The sequence below is a fragment of the Salvelinus sp. IW2-2015 genome, linkage group LG1 (assembly GCF_002910315.2).
Source record: "Salvelinus sp. IW2-2015 linkage group LG1, ASM291031v2, whole genome shotgun sequence".
Taxonomy (NCBI): Eukaryota; Metazoa; Chordata; class Actinopteri; order Salmoniformes; family Salmonidae; genus Salvelinus; species Salvelinus sp. IW2-2015.
The window spans coordinates 10,081,346-10,096,512 of record NC_036838.1 but is presented as its reverse complement, the minus strand read 5'-3'; the positions used below and the strand labels follow the sequence as shown (position 1 = coordinate 10,096,512).

The 15,167-nt window shown below is 46.0% G+C and overlaps 1 protein-coding gene across 2 annotated transcripts in view; it reads right to left on the bottom strand.

Moving 5' to 3' along the window:
* Positions 1-15,167, bottom strand: part of LOC111960799 (apoptosis-stimulating of p53 protein 2) — a 49,970-nt gene that overhangs the window by 12,774 nt on the left and 22,029 nt on the right. The window contains exons 4-13 of one of the 2 annotated variants that reach the window (XM_023983009.3): positions 8,923-8,999; positions 8,721-8,822; positions 7,618-7,789; positions 6,823-7,004; positions 5,143-5,307; positions 4,285-4,519; positions 3,934-4,059; positions 3,422-3,537; positions 2,392-2,746; positions 1,361-2,118 (exon numbers count right to left, since the gene is read on the bottom strand). In XM_023983009.3, the coding sequence (XP_023838777.1) occupies positions 1,361-2,118; positions 2,392-2,746; positions 3,422-3,537; positions 3,934-4,059; positions 4,285-4,519; positions 5,143-5,307; positions 6,823-7,004; positions 7,618-7,789; positions 8,721-8,822; positions 8,923-8,999 (2,288 nt within the window). The remainder of the gene's footprint in view (positions 1-1,360; positions 2,119-2,391; positions 2,747-3,421; positions 3,538-3,933; positions 4,060-4,284; positions 4,520-5,142; positions 5,308-6,822; positions 7,005-7,617; positions 7,790-8,720; positions 8,823-8,922; positions 9,000-15,167) is intronic. The other variant, XM_070443062.1, reaches the window with a different exon arrangement.

The following is a 15,167-nucleotide window of genomic DNA, read 5'->3' as shown; positions in this document are numbered from 1 at the left end:
ACAAATTTTCTATGGGATTGAGATCAGGGCTTTGTGATGACCACTCCAATACCTTGACTTTGTTGTCCTTAAGCCATTTTGTCACAACTTTGGAAGTATGCTTGGGGTCATTGTCCATTTGGAAGACCCATTTGCGATCAAGCTTTAACTTCCTGACTGATGTCTTGAGATGTTGCTTCAATATATCCACATCATTTTCCTCCCTCATGATGCCATATATTTTGTGAAGTGCACCAGTCCCTCCTGCAGCAAAGCACCCCCACAACATGTTGCCACCGCCTTTTTGGGATGGTGTTCTTTGGCTTGCAAGCATCCCCTTTTTCCTCCAAACATAACAATGGTCATTATGGCCAAACAGTTCTATTTTTGTTTCATCAGACCAGAGGACATTTCTCCAAAAAGTACAATCTTTGTCGCCATGTGCAGTTGCAAACCGTAGTCTGGCTTTTTTTATGGTGTTTTTGGAGCAGTGGCTTCTTCCTTGCTGAGCGGCCGTTCAGGTTATGTCGAGATAGGACTCGTTTTACTGTGGATATAGATACCTTTGTACCTGTTTCATCCAGCATTTTCACAAGGTCCTTTGCTGTTGTTCTGGGATAGATTTGCACTTTTCACACCTAAGTACGACGTTCATCTCTAGGAGACAGAGCCCAGAACCTCCTTCCTGAGCGATATGATGGCTGCATTGTCCCATGGTGTTTATACTTGCATACTATTGTTTGTACTGATGAATGTGGTACCTTCAGGCGTTTGGAAATTGCTCCCAAGGATGAACCAGACTTGTGGAGGTCTACAATTTTTTTCCTGATGTTAAGCAAAGAGGCACGCACTGAGTTTGAAGGTAAGCCTTGAAATATATCCACAGGTTCACCTCCAATTGACTCAAATGATGTCAATTAGCCAATCAGAAGCTTCTAAAGCCATGACATCATTTTCTGGAATTTTCCAAGCTGTTTAAAGGCACAGTCAACTTAGTGAATGTAAACTTCTGACCCACTGGAATTGTGATACAGTGAATTATAAGTGAAATAATCTGTCTGTAAACAATTGTTGGACAAATTACTTGTGTCATGCACAAAGTAGATGTCCTAACCAACTTGCCAAAACTATAGTTTGTTAACAAGAAATCTGTGGAGTGGTTGAGTGTATTTAAACTTCCGACTTCAATTGTATATTATATATGTCACACAAACAATACATCAATCGAAATGGTTTCCCAATACCAAATATCTCACCATCCACGTACCCCAATATCCACACCAGCACACCAGTTTAGTATGTTTGGCTAAAACATGAATTCATACTATGTAGTATGCTAGTATGGGGTATTTGGACATAAAGTGTGGGTGTGGCTACATACCGGTGGCAGAGTGACTTGTCCCGTGACCTCCGGAGCCTGCATGCTGAGGGTGTCCTCCCCCAGGTCCTGCTCCCCCGAGCTGGGGTATGGAGGGGGCGGGTAGGGCGGGTACTCCTCCAGGTATGCTTCTGTGTGATGGGGGGGCGGGGGGTAGGGCTCTGGCTCTTCTTCCTCCAGCGACTGAGGCAGTGTGTGGCTGGAGGAGGAAGAGGGCTCTGGGATGGGCGAGCGGGAAGGCTGAGGCACTTGTGCGTCTTCCTCTGTCCCAGCGAGGGACGCTGCGGCGGCAAAAACTTGGGACGTACCAGTGCGGTCTGGGGCTCCAACGGCACTGGTGCCCTCCTTCCATGTTCCTCCACCTTCACCCTCGTAGGGAGACGCCACAACAGTCTCCATGGCGGCCAGTGTGGTCTTCTGGTAGAGCAGCTTCTGGATGTTGGGCCCCGCGGGGCCCTCAGGCTCTGTAATGGAGCTGCGCTTCTTGAGGGGCCGCGGGGCATGGTGCAGCCGGCGGCGCAGGGCCTCCAGGTCGGCGTCGCTAGGGTGCCGGTGGGGGTGCGAGATGAAGGGGAGGAGCTTGGTGGGGCTGAGGGGACGAGGGGCCCGCTCTGTCTCCTGGCTCCCCTGGTTCTCGGGGGCCGGAGGCGCCAGACCGGGACCCCCCTGGTCCACTTCGAAATCGCCGGCCCCCGAATAGATGGAGTCCTGAAGGAGCGACTGCTGCCCCCCACTGCCTGGGATGACTGGCTTTCCATACACTATCAGAGAAGGAGTGAATGGTCAATGCGTGTGAATGGGATCAAGCAAGCTGCTTCATAGCAATAAAACAATCTAGCACGCTAACACAATCCCCATTACATCTTTTAAAAGAGTCTAAGGCTGTAAGTAGGGACATTTAAGGCAGGTATATTGCAAAACAATAGAAAATGCAGAATGATTTTAACAAATTACTCAGTTTAGTAACAGAGTAAAGATCCAGGAGTCACAGGAGTAGCCAAGACACTACAGTAGCCCATGGCGCCTTCTCTCACCTCTGGGCTGCGTGCGTGTCAGAGTGCCCCCGCCTGTCCTGGGCTGTTGGGTGTACATGGAGTAGATGGAGGAGGCCGCCACCGTCTGTGGCTTCTGGAGYACAGGCACTGCCYCTGTGGACTCTGGAGGATCSGGGGTGAAGGGGCGCACCGTYGCCGCRGGAGGAGCCTCCTGCTTGGGGGGCAGAGGCAGGGTGTGGCTGTGGATGGGMATGGGCYYAGGTGCACACAYATGGAGGGAGGCGGACGGTTTTGCCTTGCCCGGGAAGGTGCCCGTGCTGTAGGGCGGTTTGCCGAAGGTCGGGGGCTTGGTAGGGATAGGAGGTGGCACCTTGCCGAGAGCCTTACCACCAGCCTATTGAGTCAAGACCGTAACATACATAGTATGATGAAAATGAAATGCATAGTAATATCACTGCAACAAAATGTCAGTTAACAGCTGGTTTTATCCAATGCAACTGACAGTTCACACACATATCCAGTATTAAATATGTGGGCCATAAAGGAATCAAATCTCCAACTAAAAAACAATGCAACCCTGTATATCAAAAATACATTGAAGCTGCTTCATTGACTAATCAGTTATTTTTGGAAAAAGCTAAACAATGGAGAGTGGAATAATCTATATCTCTCTGTCCACATTCTCTGTGGGTCTGTGATCATTTCTAGCAAGAAAGGAAGTTCGGTAGGGAGAAACATAGCAAGGGAGCATACTTTAAGTATACTGCATGACCCTCGAGCCTCTGTGGATACTGTATGGGCTCCCGAGTGGCGCAGCGGTCTAAGGCACTGCATCTCAGTGCAAGAGGCATCACTACAGTCCCTGGTTCCAGGCTGTATCCAGGCTGTATCACATCCGGCCGTGATTGGGAGTCCAATAGGGTGGCGCACAACTGACCCAACGTTGTCTGGGGTTTGGCCGGGGTAGGCCATCATTGTAAATAAGAATTTGTTCTTAACTGACTTGCCTAGTTATATATAAAAAAAAAATGAAAGGTTCCTAAAATGCTTCTGAAAATCAGTGCAGTACCTGGGCATCCCTCAAGAGGTCCTCGCTGCTCTGATAGTTCCGTGAGGCGACGGGAGGCGGGGTGTCAAACATAGAAATGTGACGCCCCTTTTGGTCCTTGAGGGTCTCAGCATCTCCTGCAACCACAGAGGAAACCACATCAGAACATTATCTGAACCATATGACATTTACATGATCAAAACCATATAACATCCATGTCATATTAGAACATTATCCAAACCATATGACATCCACATAAGAACGTTAACCGAACATTACCAAGATGGTCCGAATCATAAACACATCAAAATCAGTGTAACCTGGAGCCAGTCTTTATTTTGAATATATTCCCAGCATCAGTTTAATAAAACACTATGCTATATCTCAGGGGGTGACCTGACATTCATTTCGAAATAATATGGCCTAAGGAAGAATTCCCTTCTTTAATTCAAAATTGCCCATTCTTTTCTATTAGGATTCATGCAGTGGAACTGACCCCAACCCTGGTTCCTAGCCAAGTCGAAAGAAGATACCTGAGCCCTGTGAGGAGAGGCTGGACATGCGAGGCAGAGTAGAGGACATGCCATGATGACTGCCGCTGGACTCCGCACTGGAGCTGGACCAGTCGGACAGCTTGGACATCTTGGATGACTGGAAACCTGTCAGAGCGTGGAGAAGTGTTAACACATGGAAAGAGCACATGAATTGCAAAAGGCAAATAGATGTACACAATCTACTACTGCACAGTTACACACATCCACAGTAACACACGGCCAACGCATTCACTTGCACAAACACAAGTGTGCGCACACACACACACACACAATCGCAATTGAACACACACACACAAAGTAAAATCATCCATAACGAAACAACATTTTTACCTGAGTAGGGTTTAAGCGGTCTAGGAGGGGCCTTCATGGAGGAGTCTGGCATTGGTAAGGTGGTGGTGCCGTCGGGGTAGGCAGGCTTGATCAGGAGCTCCTGTCGGCTGGGCACCGGAAGCCCTGGGGCCGCGGTGGAGGACAGGATGTAAGGGCCCACGGCCGCCACCCTGGAGGGGCCACATGGCTGCAGGGCCTGGCTCTTTGTGGGGACCTGGAGAATGTTTGGGTAACACTTTATCTAAAGTTATCAGGTATGATGCTATATTAGTATGAGCCTTAATAATATCTTATTATGAGTCTTATAATATGTAATGTCACGCTATGTAGGCCAGGGATGGGTGGCCCGCGGTTTTGTAGGCCCGCGGATCATTTTCCATTAAAAAAATATTAATAATAATAATAATAACAAAACCAAGTTTTTAGGAACTCAGTCAGGGTCTCAACTTACTGTTGAGAGGTAATTTTTTTTTTCTCTCTGCTGTCAAGGGGGCTGCTAAAACTTTTTACTTGCATGGTGGGGGGGGGGGCAACAAAATGTCACAAGTGCCCCCAAAAGTATGGATTTGGGTACTCAGACACTTCAGCCACTGTGGACCCTCGTGATAAATTCAGATTTTCTGTGGCCCCCACCCCCATCAAAGTTGCCAATCCCTGATGTAGGGACACAGGAGTAAAAGATTACTCCTGCACACATCACATTGATCTCATGGACTGTTCTGTCTAGGAATTGGTGATAGATTTCCCTGGCCCCACTCCTCAGCTTAGTTCCAATAAATGTGGGGCTGATGGGGTCTGATGAACACTGCCTTAAGGGAACAATAAAGCTTTTTAACTTTGAACCTCGTCTTGACTCACAGGCAGGTTCTCCTTCTGCTGCAGCGCTGCCTTCTTCTTCCACAGGCGTTCACGGAGTTCGGCCACTCGCTTGTCCATGGTGGCCACCTCCAGGTTGCGCTTGCTCAGGCTCTCACGCTGCTGTTGCAGCTTGGCATTCTGGTCCTGGTTCAGCTTATTCCTCAGCTTAAAATCGGGAGGAGAAGTGAGAAAGAGCTAGAGTCAGCTTCGTGTGTGTATAGAGCTTTTCCCACTACTGAGCCGAACTAAGCCGAGGCAAACCAAGCTCTACTGAGTTCTAAGAAAAGCTCTAAGAAAACGTCAGACACAGCAGTTTTATTCTGGGATATACACTATATATACATAAGTATGTGGACACCCGTTCAAATTAGTGGATCCGGCTATTTCAGCCACACCCGTTGCTGACAGGTGTATAAAACCGAGCACACAGCCATGCAATCTCCATAGACAAACATTGGCAGTAGAATAGCCTTACTGAAGAGCTCAGTGACTTTCAACGTGGCATCGCAATAGGATGCCACCTTTCCAAAAAGTGATTTTGTCAAATTTCTGCACTGCTAGAGCTGCCCTGGTCAACTGTAAGGTGCTGTTACTGCAAAGTGGAAACGTCTAGGAGCAACAACGGCTCAGCTTCGAAGTGGTAGGCCACACAAGCTCACAGAACGGGACCACCGAGTGCTGAAGCGCGTAGTGCGTAAAAATCAACCGTCCTTGGTTGCAACACTCACTACCAAGTTCCAAACTTCCTCTGGAAGCAACGTCAGCACAAGAACTGCTCGTTGAGAGCTTCAAGAAATAGGTTTCCATGGTCAAGCAGTCGCACACAAGCTTAAGATCACCATGCGCAATGCCAAGCGTCGGCTGGAGTAGTATAAAGCTCGCTGCCATTGGTATCTGGAGCAGTGGAAACGCATTCTCTGGAGTGATGAATCACGCTTCACCATCTGGCAGTCCGATCAACGAATCTGGGTTTGGCAGATGCCAGGAGAACGCTACCTGCCCCAATGCATAGTGCCAACTGTAAAGTTTGGTGGAGGAGGAATAATGGTCTGGGGCTCTTTTTCATGGTTTGGGCTAGGCCCCTTAGTTCCAGTGAAGGGAAATCTTAACGCTACAGCATACAATGACATTCTAGACGATTCTGTGCTTCCAACTTTGTGGCAACAGTTTGGGGAAGGCCCTTTCCTGTTTCAGCATGACAAATCCCCCATGAACAATGCAAGGACCATACAGAAATGGTTTGTCGAGATTGGTGTGGAAGAACTTAACTGGCCTGCACAGAGCCCTGACCTCAACTCCATCGAACACCTTTGGGAATTGGAATGTCGACTGCGAGCCAGGCCTAATCGCCCAACATCAGTGCCTGACCTCACTAATGTTGAATCAGTGCCTGAACTCGTGGCTGAATGGAAGCAAGTCCCCACAGCAATCTTCCAACATCTAGTGGAAAGCCTTCACAGAAGAGTGGAGGCTGTTATAGCAGCAAAGGGGGGGACCAACTCCATATTAATGACCATGATTTTGGAATGAGATGTTCGACATGCAGGTGTCCACATACTTTTGGTCATATAGTGTATGTTTGTTGTCCCGCTTCGTTCTTGATGTTATTTTGCAGAGTCTACCTGTAAATGCTGCAAAATTAAACTTCTGTGGAAGCAGACAAATCTGATCTTTTCTTACCTGCAGCTCCTTGTAAAGACGCTCCAGCTCGCCGGCGGAGCTCGGGCCGTCACGAGAGGACTCCATCTTGACGCTTTTCAGGGTCTCCAGCTGCCTGCTCAGCTCCTCCACTCTGGAGACGGCCACCAGGAGCTCGCGCTGCTTACTCTGAAACAGCCCGTTCATCTGCTCTATCTCCTCCACTATACGGCCAGGCACACACACGCGCAAATCAACAAACACATGCAAGCACGCACACGCACACACACACACACACACACACACACACACAGACACGATTGTTAGTCAAATTTGAAAAGTAACATTTAGAGAATGCTAATGATGTGTTAGGTCAAACCAAAATCGAATGTTCCGTTAACGCCAATATTTTATCTTAAACCTAAACATGTTCTGTGAACATCTGGTATGGCAGATTTTGTTTTTAATTATTGAGAAATGTTTTAGCTAACATTCCCCCTAATTGCACCTTCGGGTTCAATAGTTTTTTGATGTCCAAATAAATAACCTTAATACACAACGTTCCCATAACTGTCAGGTGTACATTCTCAGAATACACAGAAAACTGGACAAAATAATATTTTGGAAACTAAAACCTGGAATCTCCTTTTGAACAAAAAAGTAGTTCGCTGGGTGTACGATGTAAGCCAACCAGCTAAAACAGTGGCATTTCGTGCGAAGCAATGTCGAGTGTGTCAAGTTGGGGAAAAACCCTACCCAGAAAGCCCTACTCAGCTCCTTCCCCAAACCCCTCTTCATCGATTGTCCTCGACTCCTCCCTCTCCCCTTGGCACTGACCCAGTTTGCTGTTGCTTTGGCGTTTCTGCTCCACTTGACCCTTGAGGGCCCGCACCCGCCGCAGCTTGGTCTCCTGGTTCTCGGCGTTCTCACGGAGCTGACGTAGTCTCTCCTGCTCTGACGCCTGCTGCTGCCGCTGCTCTTGCAGCCTCAGGTAGAGCAGACGCTGCTCCTAGCCGACCAAACAAGAAAACACTTTCAAGTTCAGATTAAAGTTTTTAATAATACCCACGGTGTATTAAAGTAGTCAAAGTAGTAGTATTTGGTTCCATATCCCTGGCACACAATGACTACATCATGTTTGTGACTATATACAAACTCTGCATTTGCTGTTTATTTTTTGGATGTCTTCTGTATCATGTCTTGCCCAATAGTATCTAAATACTGAATAATGTATTGTCATTTTGGAGTCACTTTTAGTGCATGTGAGAATAGAAGATGTTTCTGAACACTTATACATTCATATGGAGAAGCACAAAGATGATACATACCCCCCTCGCTCTGGATAAGAGCGTCAGCTTAATGACTCAAATGTACAATGCTAACCTTCACTGTTACCGGTAATGGCGAGAGGTTATCATTCTCTATTGTAGCCTTTGTAAACTTCTAACTCGGTGTAGGAGGTCACACAGACCTTCCCATGTCTTTAAAGAAAAAGACTTGCCTTTATTAATAGAGCTTAATAAAGAGAAGGCAGAGTGTGAAGAAGAACTGTCCAGGAAGAAACCTTGAGAGGAACCAGACGCTAGAGCGGGCCTATTCAACTGGAAGCCTATGTCAAGCTAATAAGCATTGGTAAGAAAGGGAAAGAAACAACTTTTTTTATTGGACATTGTCTCATCTAGAGCCCTGCCATACAGGCCTATCTGCCTCACGCTGGCCTCGGCATGAGACAAGGTGAAGAATTACATGTCTTGACCTTATTTAGTGGCTGTACTCCTCTGCCAAACGAGTCAATGGGCTTGTTTGACATCGACTGCACTGATCTACAAATCCCCTTGATTCATAAATAACTACTGATTATTATTTATAGCCAAGTCGGTCAGTCACAATTTACCCACAATGTATCATACTCTCCAACATGGCCAATGTCTTGGCCCTACCTTTGAGGCCAGGAGCTGCTGCTGCGAATTGATCTGCTGCTGTTGCCGTGACGCCATCTCCTGCAGCTCCGAGAGGGTGATGTCCATGCGAGGCGGTGCCACCTGGGGGGTCAATAATGACAAAGAACGTGTCACACCACACCATTAAACCATCGGCTTCCACCTTCCTTCATTTTAAGGTAGTACAATTTTTTCCACTCACCCCATTTTCCATGCATCGGTCCACAGGGACCATGACCATGTTCCTTTTGGCTGAGTGATCGGAAACCCTTGATCCGCCTATACAAGACAAAATACAGCGGTCTTGTGAGTGTGTGTGTGTGTTTGTATCTAACTGTTGGAGAGGGACATGCATTTGCTTCACAACTGATCATGGGAAGCATAAAGCGGTGAGAAGCTAATTGCTATTTGGGGAATATTCCACATCCGGAGGAATCACTGTTAAAAGGGAGCTCCAATTTGTTTGTGTACTACTGTCTGTTTATGATCAAAGACGGAACAAACATGACCCGGAAAACCGACAAGACCCGAGCACGGCACCATGAATAGGGGTCATACTCTGAAGATACGGGATGAAAAGGACAAGCATGAGTTGTAGAACTGCTCATTATGTAATAACTGGTGGAGCAGCCAAAGAACCAAGCCTCGTCCACACAGTTGCTCTTCCCGTGCCAGTGTCTGACGGTTACGCAATGCTGTTTTGCGAACAGCTTATATGGGTAACCAAAAAAGTCCGAACAACAAGGCTGATCCCTTTAATAAACTCTTTGGGGGGCCACAACTCAGGCTTATTAGTTTATACAACCCAAATCCTACACCTTATATGGTAATAACAGCACAAGCAAAACAGGGAGCCGAGCCAGACTGGTTGTAATTGACTACAATCGTGTCCCGAGAACAAATTATAAAGCCTTTGTGCTGTGATATCCCTTGCACTGCTCTGTTGCGTAATACGGCTTAGTCCTGCGTAGGGGGCCCGTCATTCCAAGCAACTAGAAACCCAAACTCATGGACCTACACAAAGGTTCTCAAATGAACAGAGAGCCTTGGGTTAAGAAAGAAAGGGCTTTCTGTTGTTTGCAAGTAACATAAAGGACTAAGTTGAGGGGGCATCACATAGTGGTACCATTGAAAATAACATGACCATGGCTAATCGTCTCATGAAAACGCAACACAGATATTCACAGAAAAAATAACAAGCACAAAACCTAAATCACAGCAAAGAAAGTAAAGTGTACTGTTCCCTATGGGCTCGCTTTAACCATGAGCATGGGCGTGTTCATGACACCAATTCTGTTGCAAAGCGGTTCTTAAATGGAAGCAAACGGAACAAAAACGGGGAGGGACCTACCTGAATTTGTCCAATAAAAATATGTTTTTACTCTGTTTGCTTCCATACTCTGTTCTTAAATGGTATCCATAATGAATACACCCCAGCTGAGAGGGCGGTTAACGGTTAGCATGCTACCTAAGACTACAAGGTGCAGTTGTTAAAAAGGTGCTTCCACATGTGGAAGCTAGGTGAATTGCAACAGCACTAGGCTGTATTCAAAACAAATATCCCCCCTCCCCCGTAACATGGTGGAGACTCGCGCTTGAGAGCCTTTTACTTTCGGTCGTGGTCCACCAGCTTCAAACTGCTGTAAAAACTAGATTTTTTGTTATGAAATTAATTTTTTGTTATGAAATATATTTCACAGCGATATAGATGGTACAGTGATTCCCTACACTATTCAGTGCTTGTTTTCTCACATAAACTGAAATTGAGTGAACAGTGTAGAATTTTAGCACCCAGGAAATGACAGAGGAATTTCTACATTGGCCGCTTGACCTGATTTCCCCTAAACACAGCCACAAAATCAAAACAGCTTTCCCATTTTGTCAACAGATGCCACCCTGTCAGGAGAAATCAATAAGCGAATATCACAGTTAGGGTTGCAAAGGGTCGGAAACCTTCCGGTCAATTTTGGCAATTTTGCTTAAATTCATCAAAAAGCTTGCTTATAACAGTGAACCTTTTTTGTGGGATACACATAAGGCAATTCTAGGTCTTGTGGCATATTTTGGTTAAACTATCCCCAAGTCAATGGAATTGCAACCCTCTGCATGCACAGTGCACTCTTCAATCAAATGTACAGCTGATTCTCAAGATCTTGCACACTAATGAGATGCTATTGAGCCCGCACTACTACACTGTCTGAGCCAAGGAATACTTGCTTTCTGGTAAGTTTTGATTACAATACTGGGTAGGGTGAATATATTTTGACATACATGATTTTTTGTTAACTAGTAAATAGTTGCCTACAGCAAAGAGTGTTTAAATAATTTCTAACATGTTAACAATTTCTGCTAGTTAGTTTTTGCTACCATGTGGGTTTTAACTGAGGAGTATTAATTCACCTTTTTCCATAAATGTTTAATTTTAAAACATTTATCTTACAAAGGAGTTGTTTAATCTAACTGCTTAACTACATATCTGTACATGGAATTCTATTTGTTGTTTTTTTTACAATTCTTTTCTAATCTTTCCCAGAAAATTCCACGGGCACTATCTGATGTGTGGAGACATTTCACTGCAGCTAATGTAGAAGGAAAAGCAGTGTACTGTGCCAAATCATATGTGAAGAATGCAACAAAGATGCAGAATCATCTGGCCAAGTGCATAAAGTTCCCTCAGCGCTCACAAAAAGCAACCTCTGACAAAAGTCCCTCTACTTCTATTCGAGGTGAAAATGATGAATCAGACACCTTCTCGATATAAAACGTTTTTAAGACTAAATGGAGGAACGTAGTCAGAGAAATGCTGTTTATGCAACTGGTTCACCTCTGATGCTCACAGGCAATGTGTATTGGAAGAGATTTCTGAATGTTCTTCGCCCAGCATACACCCCTCCAACCAGACATGCTTTATCTACTCATTTGCTGGATGCAGAGTTCAACAGAGTTCAAGTGAAGGTCAAGCAAATCATAGAGAAAGCAGACTGTATTGCAATCATCTCTGATGGATGGTTGAATGTTCGTGGGCAAGGAATAATTAACTACATAATCTCCACCCCTCAACCAGTATTCTACAAGAGCACAGACACAACAGACACACCAGTCTCTACATTGCAGATGAGCTGAGGGCAGTCATCAATGACCTTGGACCACAGAAGGTATTTGCACTGGTGACAGACAATGCTGCGAACATGAAGGCTGCTTGTTCTAAAGTGGAGGAGTCCTACCCTCACATTACACCCATTGGCTGTGCTGCTCACTCATTGAATCTGCTCCTCAAGGACATCATGGCACTGAAAACAATGGATATACTCTACAAGAGAGCCAATGAAATGGTTAGGTATGTGAAGGGTCATCATATATCATAAAAATCTCTCTCATATATATATATATATATATATATATATATATATCATATAGCAGCAATCTACCTCACCAAGCAAAGTGAGAAGAATAAGAGCACCACATTGAAGCTGCCCAGCAACACCCATTGGGGTGGTGTTGTCATCATGTTTGACAGTCTCTTGGAGGGGAAGGAGTCTCTCCAAGAAATGGCCATATCACAGTCTGCCGATATGTACAGCCCCATCAAGAGGATCCTCCTGGATGATGTATTTTGGGAGAGAGTGGTAAGCAGCCTGAAACTCCTGAAACCTATAGCAATTGCACAGATTGAGGGAGACAATGCCATCCTGTCTGATGTTCAGACTCTGCTTGCAGATGTAAGAGAAGAAATCCGTGCTACCCTGCCCACTTCACTGTTGCTCCAAGCAGAGGAAACTGCAGTTCTGAAATACATAAAAAAGCGTGAAGCATTCTGCCTGAAGCCCATACACGTTGCAGCGTACATGTTGGACCCCAAGTATGCTTGCAAGAGCATCCTGTCTGGTGCAGAGATCAACAAGGCCTATGGTATCATCACTACCGTGTCTCGCTACCTTGGCCTGGATGAGGGCAAGGTTATTGGCAGTCTGGCGAAGTACACTTCCAAGAAAGGGCTTTGGGATGGAGATGCAATATGGCAGTCGTGCCAACATATCTCATCAGCCACCTGGAGGAAGGGACTTTGTAGATCTGAGACTCTTTCCCCTGTTGCCTACATCATCCTCCAAATCCCACCAACATCAGCCGCCTCAGAGCACAACTGGTCCTTGTTTGAGAACACACACACCAAAGCACACAACAGGCTGACCAATACAAGGGTTGAAAAATTGGTGGCCATCCGGGCAAATTTGAGGCTTTTTGAGCCTGACAACGAGCCATCCACAACAAGGTTGGAACGTGACAGTGAAGATGAGGCCTCAGTGTCTGATGTTCAAGAGGCGGACATTGAGGAGGTCCAGGGAGAAGACATTGAAGCCTGAGAGGAAGACAACCAAAACATACAGATGTATGTTGAAAACGTTATGGGAGATGTGATGGATCATTTGGGATCATTCAATATTCCCTTTCTTTTGTTGTTCAGTGAAATTATTCCATGTGAAGAGTCTACTCATTTAATTAAAGTTCAATTCGTAACTAAATTGTTTTTTTTATTTCTATTGGAAGGATTGAATCATTTGCAATTATGTCTACTTATGATAAGGTAAAAGGTTTATGTTTCTGTCTCCATATCATATGGTAAATATATCCAATGCAAAAAAACATCTACATTTAAATGGTATTAGTATTAAATTGCATATATTTCCATTAATTCCCATATATTCCCATTAATTTCCACAGAAAGTTTCCACCTCTGAATATTCCCCAAAATGTGCAACCCTAATCACAGCCAATCACAACACTGGCGGGTCAGTAATACTGCGAAACCCTATCATTACACTATTACTGCAGATATATTATGGACATTTTCTGAAATTACAATGCATAAATAAAATACAAATCCTATGTGCAGCACCTTTAAAGTGTGTTAAAGTGTTCTATATTCTACATCATATGGGGGTGTGTTCAAAAACTGGATTGTGTTTTTACAACCAACAACCACAACGGATGCTGTGACAATAGTGCCACTGGGTTATGGTAAAATATACAAAATATAGAAGAAAACGCAAAAGTAGCAAACAAAGGATTAAGGATGGCTGAAAAGTAAATACCTGGCAGAAAGATTTAAGTCTTAGTATGTGTGGGCCATGTGGCACACAGGGTGGCATGGCATTGCTTAGGTTTGTCACAGACAGTGCCCGTGGCAATACATCATCACACACACACACACAGGCTGCATCATGCATCATCTCTCACCTTCCCCCCCTACTCACAAGGCAGGCAATACGCTTGACCTCATCTTTACTAGATGCTGTTCTTCCACTAATCTCATTGCAACTCCCCTCCAAGTCTCCGACCACTACCTTGTATCCTTTTCCCTCTCGCTCTCATCCAACACTTCCCACACTGCCCCTACTCGGATGGTATCGCACCGTCCCAACCTTCGCTCTCTCTCCCGCGACTCTCTCCTCTTCCTCCTATCATCTCTTCCCTCTGCTCAAACCTTCTCCAACCTATCTCCTGATTCTGCCTCCTCAACCCTCCTCTCCTCCCTTTCTGCATCCTTTGACTCTCTATGTCCTATCCTCCAGGCGGCTCGGTCCTCCCCTCCTGCTCCGTGGCTCGACGACTCATTGCGAGCTCACAGAACAGGGCTCCGGGCAGCCGAGCGGAAATGGAGGAAAACTCGCCTCCCTGCGGACCTGGCATCCTTTCACTCCCTCCTCTCTACATTCTCCTCTTCTGTCTCTGCTGCTAAAGCCAATTTCTACCACTCTAAATTCCAAGCATCTGCCTCTAACCCTAGGAAGCTCTTTGCCACCTTCTCCTCCCTCCTGAATCCTCCTCCCCCTCCTCCTCCCCCCTCCTCCCTCTCTGCTGATGACTTCGTCAACCATTTTGAAAAGAAGGTCGACGACATCCGATCCTCGTTTGCTAAGTCAAACGACACCGCTGGTTCTGCTACACTGCCCTACCCTGTGCTTTGACCTCTTTCTCCCCTCTCTCTCCAGATGAAATCTCGCGTCTTGTGACGGCCGGCCGCCCAACAACCTGCCCGCTTGACCCTATCCCCTCCTCTCTTCCCAGACCATTTCCGGAGACCTTCTCCCTTACCTCACCTCGCTCATCAACTCATCCTTGACCGCTGGTACGTCCCTTCCGTCTTCAAGAGAGCGAGAGTTGCACCCCTTCTGAAAAAACCTACACTCGATCCCTCGATGTCAACAACTACAGACCAGTATCCCTTCTTTCTTTTCTCTCCAAAACTCTTGAACGTGCCGTCCTTGGCCAGCTCTCCTGCTATCTCTCTCAGAATGACCTTCTTGATCCAATCAGTCAGGTTTCAAGACTAGTCATTCAACTGAGACTGCTCTTCTCTGTGTCACGGAGGCGTCCCGCACTGCTAAACTAACTCTCTCTCCTCTGCTCTCATCCTTCTAGACCTATCGGCTGCCTTTGATACTGTGA